Source organism: Eleutherodactylus coqui, chromosome 8 (genome assembly GCF_035609145.1).
Source record: "Eleutherodactylus coqui strain aEleCoq1 chromosome 8, aEleCoq1.hap1, whole genome shotgun sequence".
Taxonomy (NCBI): Eukaryota; Metazoa; Chordata; class Amphibia; order Anura; family Eleutherodactylidae; genus Eleutherodactylus; species Eleutherodactylus coqui.
The window spans coordinates 70,060,165-70,076,658 of record NC_089844.1 but is presented as its reverse complement, the minus strand read 5'-3'; the positions used below and the strand labels follow the sequence as shown (position 1 = coordinate 70,076,658).

Below are 16,494 nucleotides of genomic sequence, written 5' to 3'. Positions count from 1 at the left end.
GGCCGCCGTTGACACCCCTAGAATAGGGAATGCCAATAAACAGGATGATGGGGGTAGTAGTTGTCACAGGTGAAGCCACCGTTCCTACACACCGGTATTCTACACAGCAGAGAATAATCACAGTCACAGATTTCTAGTACCTCGGGTCCCCAGGCACGGTTAGGGCCCGGAATGAACTTTACTTGAGAATAATGTAGAGCAAAAAAGATTTTACATAGTAACACAGTTACAATCTTTACAGTGCAGGTAAGAAGAGAGGTCAGAAGTCAGGGAGCATACACAGGATGAAATCGGTTTTAAAGTCCACGTTATCTGTCAGGTACCGCTCCTGGACAGGAGGCACTCCGGAGGAGGTAAGGGGGTAGGAGGTCACTCCACAGACGCTCCCGTAGTAATTATTAGCTTTTAGTATTTGCACTGAAGATGCGTGGGTGTGAATTGGAGCATACGTCTACGTGGTGATCCTAGCTTTGGATGGCCATGTAGGAAAACTTAGGGATTTGGTTTAGTACCTCTGCACTGGATGCGTCTTACAGAATTACTTACGAGGGCTCTCTCTTAGGCTTGGGGCTCACTCCACTCACATACAGGTCTCATACGCTACGGGATATCGCTCCTCTTCCTCCATCTTCACCACCAGGAAGCTGAAGGTGCTTCTATGTGGCTCTGTGTTCGCACTCTCTCTGGTCTCAGACAAGATGGAACTCTCAATGAAGATGGATCTGCTTTCCCACTTTCTGGTCCTCACAAGACCTTCTAATCTGCATCTCACACAACCATCTCTAAGATTTCTCCCTTGCATCTCCCATACTTACAACTCACCCAAACTCATCCCCCAAGCTCTCCCCACCTTCAAAAGCAACCTGTAAACCCTCCTCTGCAGGAAAGCCTACAACCTACACTAGTTCTTACTACCACTACACTACCAGATGAGCTTCTACCCTCAACTACTTTCTGTCTCCTTCCCCCCTTTCTTTGTAGACTGTAAACCCCTGTGTACAGGGTCCTCTCTCCCTCTGTACCAATCTGTTATACATTTAGGCCTCCTGCACACGGCAAGTCCGAATTCCAACAGCGGACTCCCGCATGGAATCTGGCCCTGACCGCGGCTGGTGACCCCCACGTACCTTTGCTTTTCTTCTTCTTCTGTACTGCGGATGGGACCTAAGCGGGTGTCATGGCAGAAAAAACGCTGCTAGCAGTGTTTATCAGCTCAAAAGGGCTCGGTCACACGGGCGTTTCCCGCTATCCCCGGCTGTGACAGCTGTGGCAGAGGATTTCTTCATCTCCGCAGGGAGCCCCATTGTCACTGGACACAGTGGCATCTTTGAATTCACAAATGGGTGAGTGCTGCCTCTGATTGGCTGAGCGCAGGAACCAATCAGAGGCAGCTCTCAGCTGTCATTCAATAGCTGAGAGCTGCCTCTGACTGGTGACAGTCCTCAGCCAATCAGAGGCAGCCCATTCAGCAGGCGGCATCTGCAGCCCCGGCAGCTGCAGAGAGGTGAGGTGAGTAAAGATTTTTTTTACACATTTTTGGATTGATTTTCAGGGAAGGGCTTATATTTGAAGCCCTTCCCCGAAAATCACTGCAGCGCTTGCCGGCAGCCCATTGCTTTCAATGGAGCTGGCTGTATTGCCGGCTCCATTGAATTCAATGGGAGAACATCACGCTCCTCTGTGACAGCTGTAGCAGAAGAGAGCGATCTTCAGTATATGTTCTCAATGGGGTCGGCCTCATTGAGCACAAGGTGAAACCCCTGGATGCGACAACATCCAGGAATTTCACATACACAGAACACCAGTTTGCCGCAGTTACATGCGTTCTGCGAACTGGTGACCTATCATTTTCGCCGAAGGCGCTTTTCTGCATGTACAATTCGCACATGTGACTGCTGCTATTGAAAAGCATTGGTTCTATCTAGCGCGAATTTTTTGACTTATGGAAAAACGCACGGTAAAAACGCCCGTGTGTCTGAGCCCTTAGGCTGGATTCACGAGCGTATGTGTATTCGTGCATGCATTTGCGCTAGGTTTTTGCACATACGGCATTGTGTATTTGCATGTGCAACAGTGTTTTCTTTTCTGTAATTCTTGCACACACAAATCATGTGTAATTGTGCACATGTAAATGATCCCATTGAAATCAATCGGTTCTATTTTCTGCGTATTGCACGTGCAAACTTTTTTGTATACGAATATCTTGGTATGAATGCGGCCTTAAAAAGGCTTAAAATGGGCGTGATGGCATGGAAGATGTAACCCCATATCCATATGGATCCATGAGGATGAAAATTCTGTTTGCCTCTGTATACAGTAATGGTGGCCTCGCACAAGCCTAAGCAGGACGTATATGCATGTTGCCCAGATCGCCGCATTTTACTGTACTTTATTGCGCTGCCAAGACTGCTCACATCAGCGCGGTCCCGGGAGCGCCATTTAGGAGTAGGATAGACTGCCTACTAAGTAGGCGAAGCAGCCGACTTGTAAGCAGGTCAGCTGGCTCGCCCAGGTGCTTAAGCCCACGAAATCACACGGTTCTCTGCACGATTTTATGCACAAGGCGGCCTTACAAATACAATTGTGCAGAAGAATAGAGCACATAGCGTTTCCAAGCGCGGGAACAAATAAACACATGTGAAGGAATCCATTGTACTGAATGAGTTCTATACGCTGTACATTGCAAACGCAGATTTTGTGGCCGCAAATGCGCTTGTGTGAGGCCGCCCTAAAGGGCATTTGGTATGGGCATACAGCAGTCTCAAATTCTTGATAAAGCAAGAGAATGTATAATTTAGTGCAGAACAGCAGAAGACAACATTGTTACAACAAGAGAAGATACGCTGTATATGTATATTATATAGAAGGAACTGCGCCACACCTCAACAGTCATGTGACCACCGTCCTATTCGTTACAGGCAGAAAACGTGCTTATTCCAAGAAAACCCGCAGTCTAAGCTTAGCATGCCTTTACTTTGACTGAGGCCCGACACTTTCTCAGCCCTTCCCAGGGATAGCCCGCCGCTATTAAAAATATTGTTTTATTTTACTGCGCTCTTTGCATAATTATGATTGACATTTACGTGAAAAAGGAGGCACCATTTCCATGGGCACATTGGCAAGGGAGTAGCCATTGGCGCCCATCCAGCTGGGAGGATTCCTTTTATAGGATGTATAATTGTCCTGTGCTCAGATACTAATATAATTATTACCCTACGTTGGTCTAACTGATAATATTCAACCGTTTTGTTCCTAGACGGAATCTCATTTTTCAGTTGACATGGAGTTTAAGACATATGCAATGTATCATGGATGACCCAATTTTCAAAAATGTAACTTTATTACGATCATTTCCTTATTTTAAACATTTTTAGCGGCAGACTGCCAGTGTACGAGGGCGAGTCAAAAATGATCCGCGCTCCAGTTTTATTAAAACTTCTGTTGGCCGCAGTCTTATCAGCACCTTCCATTGTTGGTCGCGGTCTCTCCAGTCACTGCTGTGCAGGTTTGAATGTGTTACGTCAGTAACTTTGTGACTGCAGTGCAAGAAAAAATGGCAGCTTGTGATTTGCACGAAAGAAGAGCAGCAATTCGTTTTTTGAGCCGGAGAGTAAGGCCCACTTCACAAGGCGTAAACGCAATTGCACGCAACTCAGCGCGGTGTATTTGCGGACTCAACGAAGCTGCATATCGGCCTGTTTTACAGTGCTTTTTCTGCCCACAAAGCATGCTGATTTGCACACAAGTGCAGACAGTTTGATTTCAATAGCAGACAGCTTGACCGCTCATACAGTTTACTGTAATACCACAGTATTGCATTATATCGCAATTTATCCCGCAAAACACAAGCCCTCAGACAGCAACATCAATGGAAAAATAAGAGTTCAGATTGTTTGAAAGTTGCGAGGAAAAACTAAAACTGAAAAAATGGTCAGTGTCATTAACCCTTTCCAATCCAATTTGTATCCTGGTTGTCCTAGGGGGCTTACTCTTTTTCTGCCGATATAAAACAGCGTTATATGCTGGCTAAAGGCATGAGGTGACACGTTGGATAGGCTCCGACAGCAGAGAGGCTGGCAATATACAGTGAGAGAACCCCGACGGGCATCTTCCAACATCAGAGCTGTACAGCCTTAAATCATAATGTCTTCAGAGGTCAGACAGTGGATTGGAAAGGGTTAAGGGGTTAAACTACTGAACAACCTCTATAGGTCTATGTGGGAGATTTTGGTGTGGATCCACCACAACATTTGCATGGAACTTGCGGATTTCAGTATGGATTTTGATGTGCATTTCACTTTGTCATTTAAAGAACTGCTATCCGCGCTGAAAATCCACAGCAAAAATTGACATGTTGAGGATGTAAAATCCGTCGCCCCCCCCCCCCCCCCCCCCCCCCCTACAACATGGGACCACTTTGAAATTTTTTTCTAGGGCCACTTTGATTTCCCAATCTGCCCCTGGCTGTGACCAGAGAAGAAAGTGTGATTGTTCTCAGTAAGAAAAAGCAAGCAAACTTGTAGATATGATTCCTTTTAATGGCTAACAAAAATACATGATGTTATAGTGAGCTTTTGAATTTACTTAGGGCTCTATTCGTAGGCTTTTGAAGAGCCCTACGTCGGTTCTAAAGCTCGCTATAACATCAAGTCTTTTTGTTAGCCATTAAAAAGGTCTCATATCTACAGGATTACTTTGTTTCTCTTAGGCCTCGTGTCCACGGATGGGTTGGATTCCGCATGTGAGAGCCCGCAGCGGAATCCGACCCTGTCTACGGATGGCGACGTATGCCTGTCTTCTTTTTTTTTTTTGTACTGCCCGTTGGCGTACCGGGGCACATGCGCAGTACAGTGTTTTTTTTCTAAACTCCTGCTTTCCCACGGAACCCGCAGCCCGTCTTCAATATCAATTGCAGACAGGCAGCGGATTGGGCGGCTTCCATTGACTTCAATGGAAGCCGTCAGCATGGAATCTACACTAAAATGGAGCATGTTGCGATTGTGGCTAGGCTTCATGTTGGACGGCTTCCATTGATCTCAATGGAAGCCGTCTGTGCGGAGTCTGCACAAAAATAGAACATGCTGCGATTTTAAATCCACTTGCGGAAATCGCAATTGATATCCGCTCATCTGAGTAGACATCCGAATGTTCTATTTTAATGGGTGCAGAATACAGCATATCGTCTGTGCGGGTGACGATCGCGGATTCCGCAATTGAAATCCGGTTGTGTGCAGCCGCCCTAGCACCGTACCAAACTTTTTACCAGAGAAGAAAGTGTCACGGCGATGTTCTCTTAAACCTGTAGCTCTACAGCTGTTGCAAGATCACAACTTTCACAGCAGCGAGGGAGTGGAAGCATGGAGAACACGGCTCTACGATGTACACAGTGCTCAGTGATACCAGTGTATCTAACAACTGGACACCTCGGTGTTATCTGTGCGACTGTCAATGATCAGCTCTGTGAAAAGACCGGAATAAAGAAGTAAAGAAGCATACTAGCGGTCATTAAGAGAGCTCTATTATTGTGCTGTTTACAGAATAGCTCCTCAGCCGCTTGTTACTGATTACCAACCTGAAGGGGAATCCTTCCCGCAAGCAGAAGGTGACACCTGTTGGCGGACGGGGATTGGATTTGGAAATACTGTAACTACATTTTTGTGGGTTGTTTCTGTGTTCTTGTCCATGCTGGTTTACTTTGGAAGGCCTACAGATTTCCTATTTATTTGGGGATAAGTGTGACAGAACTGAATTGTTGTTAGAAAGTAAAAAGAAGACAGCAAACAGTAGACCATATAGGTGCAAGATCTTGGAACTGTCTTCAAGGAGGTATGGCCTGACCGCTTATAGTGCTGGCTGCTTGGTCTGCCTGCTCCTCAGGACAACACAAGATGATCTAGTGCTAGCTCAAGCCCCATCACCATTCCACTAAGGCTCCCCCACTTCACCTACCAGCATGGCTTCAGACTGCTGAGGACAGTGATTGGCTGCAGCGGCCATGAGTGTATGAATCACCTCCTCCGCCAAAGTGAACAGATGCTAGTGATGAAGACGGGAACGGTGAACCGGGGGGGATTGGTGAGTATAATCTAGTTTGGTGTTTTTAACCGTTTTATGCCCTGTCACCATTTTTTAGATAACTTAGAAAACCCCTTTATTTGATGTAAATGTTGCGCTAGAAGAGGAGGTAAATCGCCTTGCAACTAAAGGTAGCTTTACACGAGGCAATTATAATGCAAGTTCTCACAGGAAACAGTGAATTCGGGTGATAATCGTCTTGTCTACATGCGGCCGCCGACACGGGCACTAAGTGAGAAATCACTCCCTTGTCGGAGTTGCTTGTTTTTTAGCAGAACTAAAACCCAAAGGATTATCAGGCTGACTACCCTTCCCGGTCCCCGTCTATAGGCCTCTCACTAGCCAAGCCAGAGACCTGCTGCACACTGATGAGGGCGATCACCCTGAAACAGCTGTCTGTACATGGTTATATCATAACTCCTAGACAACATGCCCGCTGCCTTGGGGTCATATTCGACTCTGATCTCTTTTACCCCCTACATCCAATCTCTCGCCCGAACATGTCAGCTGCACCTCAAGAACATCACAAGAATCCGCTCTTTTCTCATTGTGGACACGTTAAAAACGCTTACTGTTGCCCTCATCCACTCCCGGCTCGATTACTGCAACTCGTTGCTGATCGGCCTCCCCTGCACCAGACTCTACCCTCTCCAGTCCATCCTGAATGCGGCAGCCAGGCTCATCTTCCTGTCCAGCCGCTACTTGGACGCCTCTGCCCTGTGCCAGTCACTGCACTGGCTGCCCGTTAAATACAGAATTCAATTTAAACTCGCTACCTTCATCCACAAAGCCCTCCACAGCGTAGCACCCCTCTATATCGCCTCCCTCATCTCAATCCATCACCCAGCCCGGGCTCTCCGCTCTGCTAACGAAACCAGACTGAGCGCCTCTTTAATTCGAACTTCTCATTCCCGCCTCCAAGACTTCTCCAGAGCAGCACCGGTCCTCTGGAACGCACTACCAAAGGCTACCCGAGCAATCCAGGACTCGCAGAACTTCAGGTGTGCTCTAAAAACTCACCTCTTCAGGGAGGCATACCGCATTCCCTAAACAAACCCCTCTGTACTCCGCCTGATAACATGCTCCCTGACCTACTGACTGCAATCCCTGCTAGCCGTCATAAACCGCTCCTGCCGTCACACGTCACCTCGCCATACAGTGCACATCTCCAGCCCCTTTACCTTCTGTATCACCCCATTACTTGTAGTATGTAAGCTCGTTGGAGCAGGACCCTCACCCCTAGTGTTTCCATCAACTGATTACTATGTAACTAGTTCTGTAATTTTTGTATTTTGTCTTTTTGTATTCCCCCCTGTCTATGTAGGCGCTGCGGAATATGTTGGCGCTATACAAATAAAGATTATTATTATTTTACTTCTGGCTTTGGCTCTTTACAAGGCTTGTTAAAAGATCTGACATTGACTTGCAGGAATGCTGCCTTCCAATAGGTGGCGCTGTAGAGGTATTGTTCCATCTTCCCATTTACTTAAAAAACAAAGGGTGGCTTCATATGTGTGTTCAGGGTTCTGCTTTCATGTTCTGTTCGGGGAGCAGGAAAGGGGAATCTTCACTGCCAAATGGCTGCATATCTGGACAGAACCGAACAGCGCCAGACGGACACCATGAACTATAATGGGGTATGTTCGATTTTGGCAATCAGTGCCTTTTCTTCAAGTATTTTGAGACGGATTTGTGACAGAGCAAAACAATTACTTTTGCTTTTCTCCTTTTTAATATATATTTTTTTAATTCGATTTCACTTTTTATACTTTTTTTTTTTAGTCTTACTAAGGGGACCTGATCGTGCAATCCTTTTGTTTGCTGATATAATACACTGCAATATCATATGCAGTGTATTATGTCTGTGAGGGTAATGCAAAAAGGCATTTTTTTCAGCCTTGGCTCCTGTGCCCCCATCATTGCCATGCTGTTTATAGTGCCATGGGTGGCTCGTGGAGTTAAAACTAATCAGAATTCTTGTATGCTCTTCTTACTCTATATCCTGACAGTCACTCTGACATCCTTTTTGTTCTCAGCCATCCCCTATATACCTTGTTTCTTGTGTATAACCCACTTAGGGCTGCAACCCACTTTTTTAACGCTGCGATATCGCTGCATTTTTTTAACGCAATTGTCAATGGGGCTTTCTAATGTTAAGAATGCATCGCACAAAAATCGCAGGGCACAAACTTGCGATCCTTTTTAAACATCAGAAAGTCCTTATTTACATTTGCGTTAAAAAAAATGCAGCGATATCACAGCGTTAAAAAAACGCAAGTGAGTGAGAAGAACCCTTCCCCTCCTGACAACTTCCTTTATTACTTCCAGCTTCCTAGTCTTGCCCCCATCCTCTCCACTTCTGTGCATAACACATAAATGCAGTCATGTAGTGAATGTCTAAAGGGTTTCTCCCACATCTAGATATTGAGGACCTTTCCTCAGGACAGGTCATCAACAGCAGATAGGCAGAGGTCCACCCCTTGTGATTCCCAGCGATCAACTGTTCCCCCAGGTGGATCACTGTGTGTACAGAGCGGTTTGTTTGCAGTCTGTATGGTTTAGGTAAGGGTATAGGTGCAGATTACTGCAGGCTGTATGGTTTAGGTATGGGTACAGGTACATATGACTGCAGGCTGTATGGTCTAGGTACGGGTTCAGATAACTGCAGGCTGTATGGTTTTGGTATTGGTATAGGTACAGATGATTGCAAGCTGTATGGTTTAGGTATGGGTACAGATACAGATGACTGCAGGATGTATGGTTTAGGTATGGGTACAGATGACTGGTGACTGCAGGAGATATGGTTTATGTACGAGTATACGTGCAGATGACTGCAGGCTGTATGGTTTAGGTATGAGTACAGGTACAGATGATTGCAGGCTGTATGGTTTAGGTATGAGTACAGGTACAGATGATTGCAGGCTGTATGGTTTAGTTATAGGTACAGGTGATTGCAGGATGTATAGTTTAGGTATAGGTATAAGTACAGATAACTGCAGGCTCTATGGTTTAGGTATGGATACAGCTACAGATGACTACTGGCTGTATGGTTTAGGTATGGGTAGTGGTGAATGCAGGATTATGGTTTAGGTACGGGAACAGATGACTGCAAGCTATATTGGTTAGGTATGGGTAGAGGTACAGATGACTGCAGGCTGTATGGATTAGGTATAGGTACAAGTGATTACAGGATGTATAGTTTAGGTATGGGTACAGGTACAGATGACTGCAGGCTGTATGGTTTAGGTATAGGTGCAAGTGATTGCAGGATGCATTGTTTAGGCATGGGTACAGATGCAGATGACTGCAGACTGTATGGTTTAGGTATAGGTGCAAGTGATTGCAGGATGTATAGTTTAGGTATGGGTACAGATGACTGCAGACTGTATGGTTTAGGTATGGGTACAGGTGATTGCAGGATGTATAGTTTAGGTATGGGTATACATGCAGATGATTGCAAGCTATATGGTTTAGATATGGGTACCGGTACAGATGACTGCAGGCTGTATGATTTAGGTATAGGTACAAGTGATTGCAGGATGTATAGTTTAGGTATGGGTACAGGTACAGATGACTGCAGGCTGTATGGTTTAGGTATAGGTGCAAGTGATTGCAGGATGTATAGTTTAGGTATGGGTACAGATGCAGATGACTGCAGGCTGTATGGATTAGGTATGGGTACAGGTGATTGCAGGATGTATAGTTTAGGTATGAGTACAGGTACAGATGACTGCAGACTGTATGTTTAGGGTCTTGAGGGATAACTTTGAGCTGGATACTGATCTGGTAAATAATAATAACCAACAACGGATGTCACCAATCAGAGAGATGTCACCTGTGATCACTGGAGGTAAGGACAGCTTTACATGTCACCAATCAGAGAGATGTCACCTGTGATCACTGGAGGTAAGGACAGCTTTACATGTCACCAATCAGAGAGATGTCACCTGTGATCACTGGAGGTAAGGACAGCTTTACATGTCACCAATCAGAGAGATGTCACCTGTGATCACTGGAGGTAAGGACAGCCTTACATGTCACCAATCAGAGAGATGTCACCTGTGATCACTGGAGGTAAGGGCAGCTTTACATGTCACCAATTTGAGAGATGTCACCTGTGATCACTGGAGGTAAGGGCAGCCTTACATGTCACCAATCAGAGAGATGTCACATGTGATCACTGGAGGTAAGGGCAGCCTTACATGTCACCAATCAGAAAGATGTCACCTGTGATCACTGGAGGTAAGGGCAGCCTTACATGTCACCAATCAGAGAGATGTCACCTGTGATCACTGGAGGTAAGGACAGCCTTACATGTCCCCAATCAGAGAGATGTCACCTGTGATCACTGGAGGTAAGGACAGCTTTACATGTCACCAATCAGAGAGATGTCACCTGTGATCACTGGTGGTAAGGACAGCTTTACATGTCACCAATCAGAGAGATGTCACCTGTGATCACTGGAGGTAAGGACAGCTTTACATGTCACCAATCAGAGAGATGTCACCTGTGATCACTGGAGGTAAGGACAGCTTTACATGTCACCAATCAGAGAGATGTCACCTGTGATCACTGAAGGTAAGGACAGCTTTACATGTCCCCAATCAGAGAGATGTCACCTGTGATCACTGGAGGTAAGGACAGCTATACATGTCACCAATCAGAGAGATGTCACCTGTGATCACTGGAGGTAAGGACAGCTATACATGTCACCAATCAGAGAGATGTCACCTGTGATCACTGGAGGTAAGGACAGCTTTACATGTCACCAATCAGAGAGATGTCACCTGTGATCACTGGAGGTAAGGGCAGCCTTACATGTCACCAATCAGAGAGATGTCACCTGTGATCACTGAAGGTAAGGACAGCTTTACATGTCCCCAATCAGAGAGATGTCACCTGTGATCACTGGAGGTAAGGACAGCTTTACATGTCACCAATCAGAGAGATGTCACCTGTGATCACTGGAGGTAAGGACAGCTTTACATGTCACCAATCAGAGAGATGTCACCTGTGATCACTGGAGGTAAGGACAGCTTTACATGTCCCCAATCAGAGAGATGTCACCTGTGATCACTGGAGGTAAGGGCAGCCTTACATGTCCCCAATCAGAGAGATGTCACCTGTGATCACTGGAGGTAAGGACAGCTTTACATGTCACCAATCAGAGAGATGTCACCTGTGATCACTGGAGGTAAGGACAGCTTTACATGTCACCAATCAGAGAGATGTCACCTGTGATCACTGGAGGTAAGGACAGCTTTACATGTCACCAATCAGAGAGATGTCACCTGTGATCACTGGAGGTAAGGGCAGCCTTACATGTCACCAATCAGAGAGATGTCACCTGTGATCACTGGAGGTAAGGGCAGCTTTACATGTCACCAATTTGAGAGATGTCACCTGTGATCACTGGAGGTAAGGACAGCTTTACATGTCACCAATCAGAGAGATGTCACCTGTGATCACTGGAGGTAAGGGCAGCCTTACATGTCACCAATCAGAGAGATGTCACCTGTGATCACTGGAGGTAAGGACAGCTTTACATGTCACCAATCAGAGAGATGTCACCTGTGATCACTGGAGGTAAGGACAGCTTTACATGTCACCAATCAGAGAGATGTCACCTGTGATCACTGGAGGTAAGGGCAGCCTTACATGTCACCAATCAGAGAGATGTCACCTGTGATCACTGGAGGTAAGGGCAGCTTTACATGTCACCAATTTGAGAGATGTCACCTGTGATCACTGGAGGTAAGGACAGCTTTACATGTCACCAATCAGAGAGATGTCACCTGTGATCACTGGAGGTAAGGACAGCTTTACATGTCACCAATCAGAGAGATGTCACCTGTGATCACTGGAGGTAAGGGCAGCCTTACATGTCACCAATCAGAGAGATGTCACCTGTGATCACTGGAGGTAAGGACAGCTTTACATGTCACCAATCAGAGAGATGTCACCTGTGATCACTGGAGGTAAGGGCAGCCTTACATGTCCCCAATCAGAGAGATGTCACCTGTGATCACTGGAGGTAAGGACAGCTTTACATGTCACCAATCAGAGAGATGTCACCTGTGATCACTGGAGGTAAGGGCAGCCTTACATGTCCCCAATCAGAGAGATGTCACCTGTGATCACTGGAGGTAAGGACAGCTTTACATGTCACCAATTTGAGAGATGTCACCTGTGATCACTGGAGGTAAGGACAGCTTTACATGTCACCAATCAGAGAGATGTCACCTGTGATCACTGGAGGTAAGGACAGCTTTACATGTCACCAATCAGAGAGATGTCACCTGTGATCACTGGAGGTAAGGACACATGGGATAACTATCAGCCAAAAATAAGAAAATTAAAAAAACTTCCTGAAGCGATCTATTGTCAGTGACCGTTGTCCGGTAGTTACTGCTTTGTTTTGGCTCACTGAAGGTAAATGACTTGTAAGTGACTCGCCCTCAGTGTAAACAGTGAGCGGACGCGGGCGGTGGGGGAGATCGCGGGCGGTGGGGGAGATCGCAGGGGGTGGGGGAGATCGCAGGGGGTGGGGGAGATCGCGGGCGGTGGGGGAGATCGCAGGGGGTGGGGGAGATCGCGGGCGGTGGGGGAGATCGCGGGCGGTGGGGGAGATCGCAGGGGGTGGGGGAGATCGCGGGCGGTGGGGGAGATCGCAGGGGGTGGGGGAGATCGCGGGCGGTGGGGGAGATCGCGGGCGGTGGAAGAGATCGCGGGGGGTGGAAGAGATCGCGGGGGGTGGAAGAGATCGCGGGGGGTGGAAGAGATCGCGGGGGGTGGAAGAGATCGCGGGGGGTGGAAGAGATCGCGGGGGGTGGAAGAGATCGCGGGGGGTGGAGGAGATCGCGGGGGGTGGAGGAGATCGCGGGGGGTGGAGGAGATCGCGGGCGGTGGGGGAGATCGCGGGGGGTGGGGGAGATCGCGGGCGGTGGGAGAGATCTCCAGCGCTACACCTTGTGTTGAGCGTTTACACTGTAAGACTTGCCTCCCGCCCGCCTCACCTCGTATACGCTGAGCGGGGAGCGTTTACACAGGAAGTGAAGCCAGCCACCCAACAAGGGTTTTTAAGCCGACTGAAAAGTCAGTTTAACCCCTTAGTGACTGGCCTATCGTGTTTTTACATCAGTTTAACCCCTTAGTGACTGGCCTATCGTGTTTTTACGTCCTGCAGCTGCAGGACATGTATGAAGGGAGATCGCGGGATGATATCCCTCTATATATTGCTGCTGCTGGCAGCCCACACTCGGCGGTAACAACTCCGATATACTGTGCTGCTCATTGGATCTGTTAACCCTTTAAATGCCCAAAACGATGTACAGGGATCCCATACACCTCCCCCCCCTCGATGAGCTGTGCGGGTATCAAGGCCCCGCTGCTGTCATGGCTCAATGCCTCATGCATCCCGCCATGACAGACTCTGTGGGAAGCGAGTTAGATTACAGTTTGTTTTTTTATGTCTTTCAGCATCTGCACAACATGTGACTGTCTGACAGGAAACTTCCCGCCTTCCACACAGCCGGTTCTCTTCATGTTGCTCATCCCTCCGCCCTCCTCCCGGTGTCCCCGCCCTCTTCGCCCTGCTCCCGGTGTCCCCGCACTGTTGTCCGCTCTCTCCGCCCTGCTCCCAGTGTCCCCGCCCTCTTGCCCGCTCTCTCCGCCCTGCTCCCGGTGTCCCCGCCCTCTTGCCCGCTCTCTCCGCCCTCCTGCCCGCTCCCGTCTTGCAGAACAAACTGTCATAACAGAAGGCGCTGGTCTAAGGGTCACGTGACTTCCAGCCCCGCCCACTCTTTCCTCAGCAGGTGAAACTAGGAAGCGAGGACCAGTGAGAGCGGGAGGCTCTGGCGTTCTCTGGTTGCCTAGTGACGGGCGTCGCGCTGCCTGATGGGAAGTTTCAGAGTGCCCACGCTGTGACCTCTCCCCTAGGCCCCCCTCCGCCACACAACACGGAAGCATGGCGGCCGCCCAGGGATCCCCGGTGCCCGCTTGTTCACAGCGCAGGCTGCGAATCATCTCCGGACACCTGCAGGCAGGGGCCGCGGCGGCCATTACTCCCAACGACTGCAAGGCCCTGGCTGCTCCCTCCATCCCTAAGAAGCGGTAGGTGTGGCGGCAGGTGGGTGTGCGGGAGGGTGCGGTCTGCAGGTGACAGGTGTGCCATGCCTGCGGGTGCCGGGTAACGGTATGGGCATCCTGCGGGCACTGTTAACCTGTCGCGGTCCTGCCTGTGGCTCAGTGTGTGCTGATGGGCAGCTCTGACGTGTGTGTTGCTAGGGGGCTTGTGTGCTGCCAGGGGAAGGGGGTGACCTGCCCAGCTGCTGCCAAGGGAGAAGGGGGCGCCCTGGACCAACCTGGTGCCAAGGGAGAAGGGGGCGCCCTGGACCAACCTAGTGCCCAAAGAAAAGGAGGTGCTCTGCCCACCTAGTGCCACAGCAGAAGGGGGCACTTTGGACCACCTAATGCCTAAGGAGAAAGACATGCCCATCCTGCCCAGTGCTGCAGGGGAAGGGGGGCACCCCCTGGCTCACCTCGTGCCACCTTTTTGCAGAAAAAAAAAAAATCACAAAAAATTAAATAAAACATGCCTGATGCGGTGATGCCCGTTGGGCGGCCGTGGCGTGCTCACACTTGTCTGATTACAGGTGGCACCCTGCTGGGGGTTGTAGTACATCCCAGTAATGCTCCTCGGTCTGTACGGCGGGTACGCTATATAATGTGTGTGTTAGATGTGCTCTGTTGGGCCCAGCCCCGTGAACGCCCCACGGGTACATCGGTACGTGGATGACGCGGCGGCGGCCGACCGAAAATGTATCTATTGTTTTTATATAAATCTCTTCTCGGTTTTTGACTTTTAATCTTTATTTTCTTTTTTGCTTTTTTTTTTTTGTGTGTTTTTGTTTTTAAGATAACGGGATCCCGTCCAGCGTAGTTCCTTAATGTCCGCTAATCTTCAGGATGGGAGGGGCGGCACTGACCGGCGAGGAGTCGCAGTGTGCACGGTTCCCTAATGTAACAGAATGGGGGATGCCTTCTAGTTGTATACACGGGCGGGGGGGCTCACCGCAGCGAAAGAACGGACAAGAATCTGTTGGCTTCTTGTCTGTCATTCATCGTCTGCCCGTTCGCACGTCGTTGTGGCGAACAGATCGTTTAGTCATTCCCATTCACTGATATAATGAATGTGAACGCCATGCGAATGACATTGCGAAAAATCTATCTGCCCCCCCCAGTCACCATCTGAATATTCCACTATTTCCTGATATCGTTACATTTTGCTACTTTCCCTTCTCAGTAGTGGATAGTAACACTTCCGGCACCCAGCGAGACCACCTGTTCTGTTGGGCTCTTACCCATGGGTGGGACGTGCGTTCCCAGCGAGGTCATCTTGCTACTCTTTTGAGCTGGTTACCCTTGGGTGACATTGGGCCCCTCAGTGTGCCCCCGCTGAAGGCTTGTTATATAAGGCTGCGCCCACAGAACTTTCTTTCTGCAGAACAATCAGAGTTTTACATGCAGAGGTGGAACAATTGGTGCTTTATGTTCCTTCTGCCCGGGGACCCGTCCTGTGCCATCCTCTCCAGCCTCGCGCGTATAAAGGGCTCTTTACAATAGCAGCGTTTTACTCCTGCATGGCTGGAACTGCAGGACTTCTCATTACACCCTCTGGAGGACGAATGACACCTGCCAATCCGAAGTGAGCATGGCACCCTAAAGTGCTGACTTGTGAAGGGTCGTCCGGCGCGTCACTTCTGTCCCTGCCAGGGGAAGTTGCTCTTGGCTGTATGTAGAATAGTAGTATTGTATACCGCCATTCGGAAGAACGGCTGATCACGTAATGAATGGACAATATGAGTCCACCAGCACTGATACTTGTTCGCAGCCCCAGCTTGTAGAGGGGGCGTCCACGGAGGGGGGCCTGCTTTATGTACAGTGATGGTCACTTCCAGACACGCCTATGCCATAATACGGATGTGTTATAGAAGATATTACAGCCATATGTTGTATTTTGTTAAGGCAGCAGTATGCAGTCCTAAGCTCTCGCTCACGACCTGAAGGTTGTGAGTTTAATCCCCGCGTGGTTCAGGTTATCTTTGGGAAACGAGCCATTTATAGGGGGTTTTGAGGGTAATAATATTGATGACCTCTCCAGAAGGTAGGTCATCAACATTTGATTGGCAGGGTTCGCTGCTCAGGACCCTGGCTGATTTGGTGTCTGCTTGTAGTCCTACATTACATGGGCACGGAACGGAAGCCACAACTTTGACCCTATATCGTGGCCGACGCTTGTAATAGCAGGTGCCGCTCTTATTAAAATCAATGGGACCGCAGCCTGCAGTTACAATCAGCGGATTGTCGCCGATCAGCTCTTTATAACCTATCCGGAGGGTAAGTCATCAGTAGTATGTC

General features: G+C 48.6%; 1 protein-coding gene across 2 annotated transcripts in view; it reads left to right on the top strand.

The window, feature by feature from the left end:
• Window positions 1-13,878: 13,878 nt before the first annotated feature.
• AGPS (alkylglycerone phosphate synthase) overlaps window positions 13,879-16,494 on the top strand; it is a 187,333-nt gene continuing 184,717 nt past the window's right edge. The window contains exon 1 of one of the 2 annotated variants that reach the window (XM_066575786.1): window positions 13,879-14,187. In XM_066575786.1, coding sequence (XP_066431883.1) covers window positions 14,042-14,187 — 146 coding nt within the window. In that variant the 5' untranslated portion in view covers window positions 13,879-14,041. The remainder of the gene's footprint in view (window positions 14,188-16,494) is intronic. The other variant, XM_066575785.1, reaches the window with a different exon arrangement.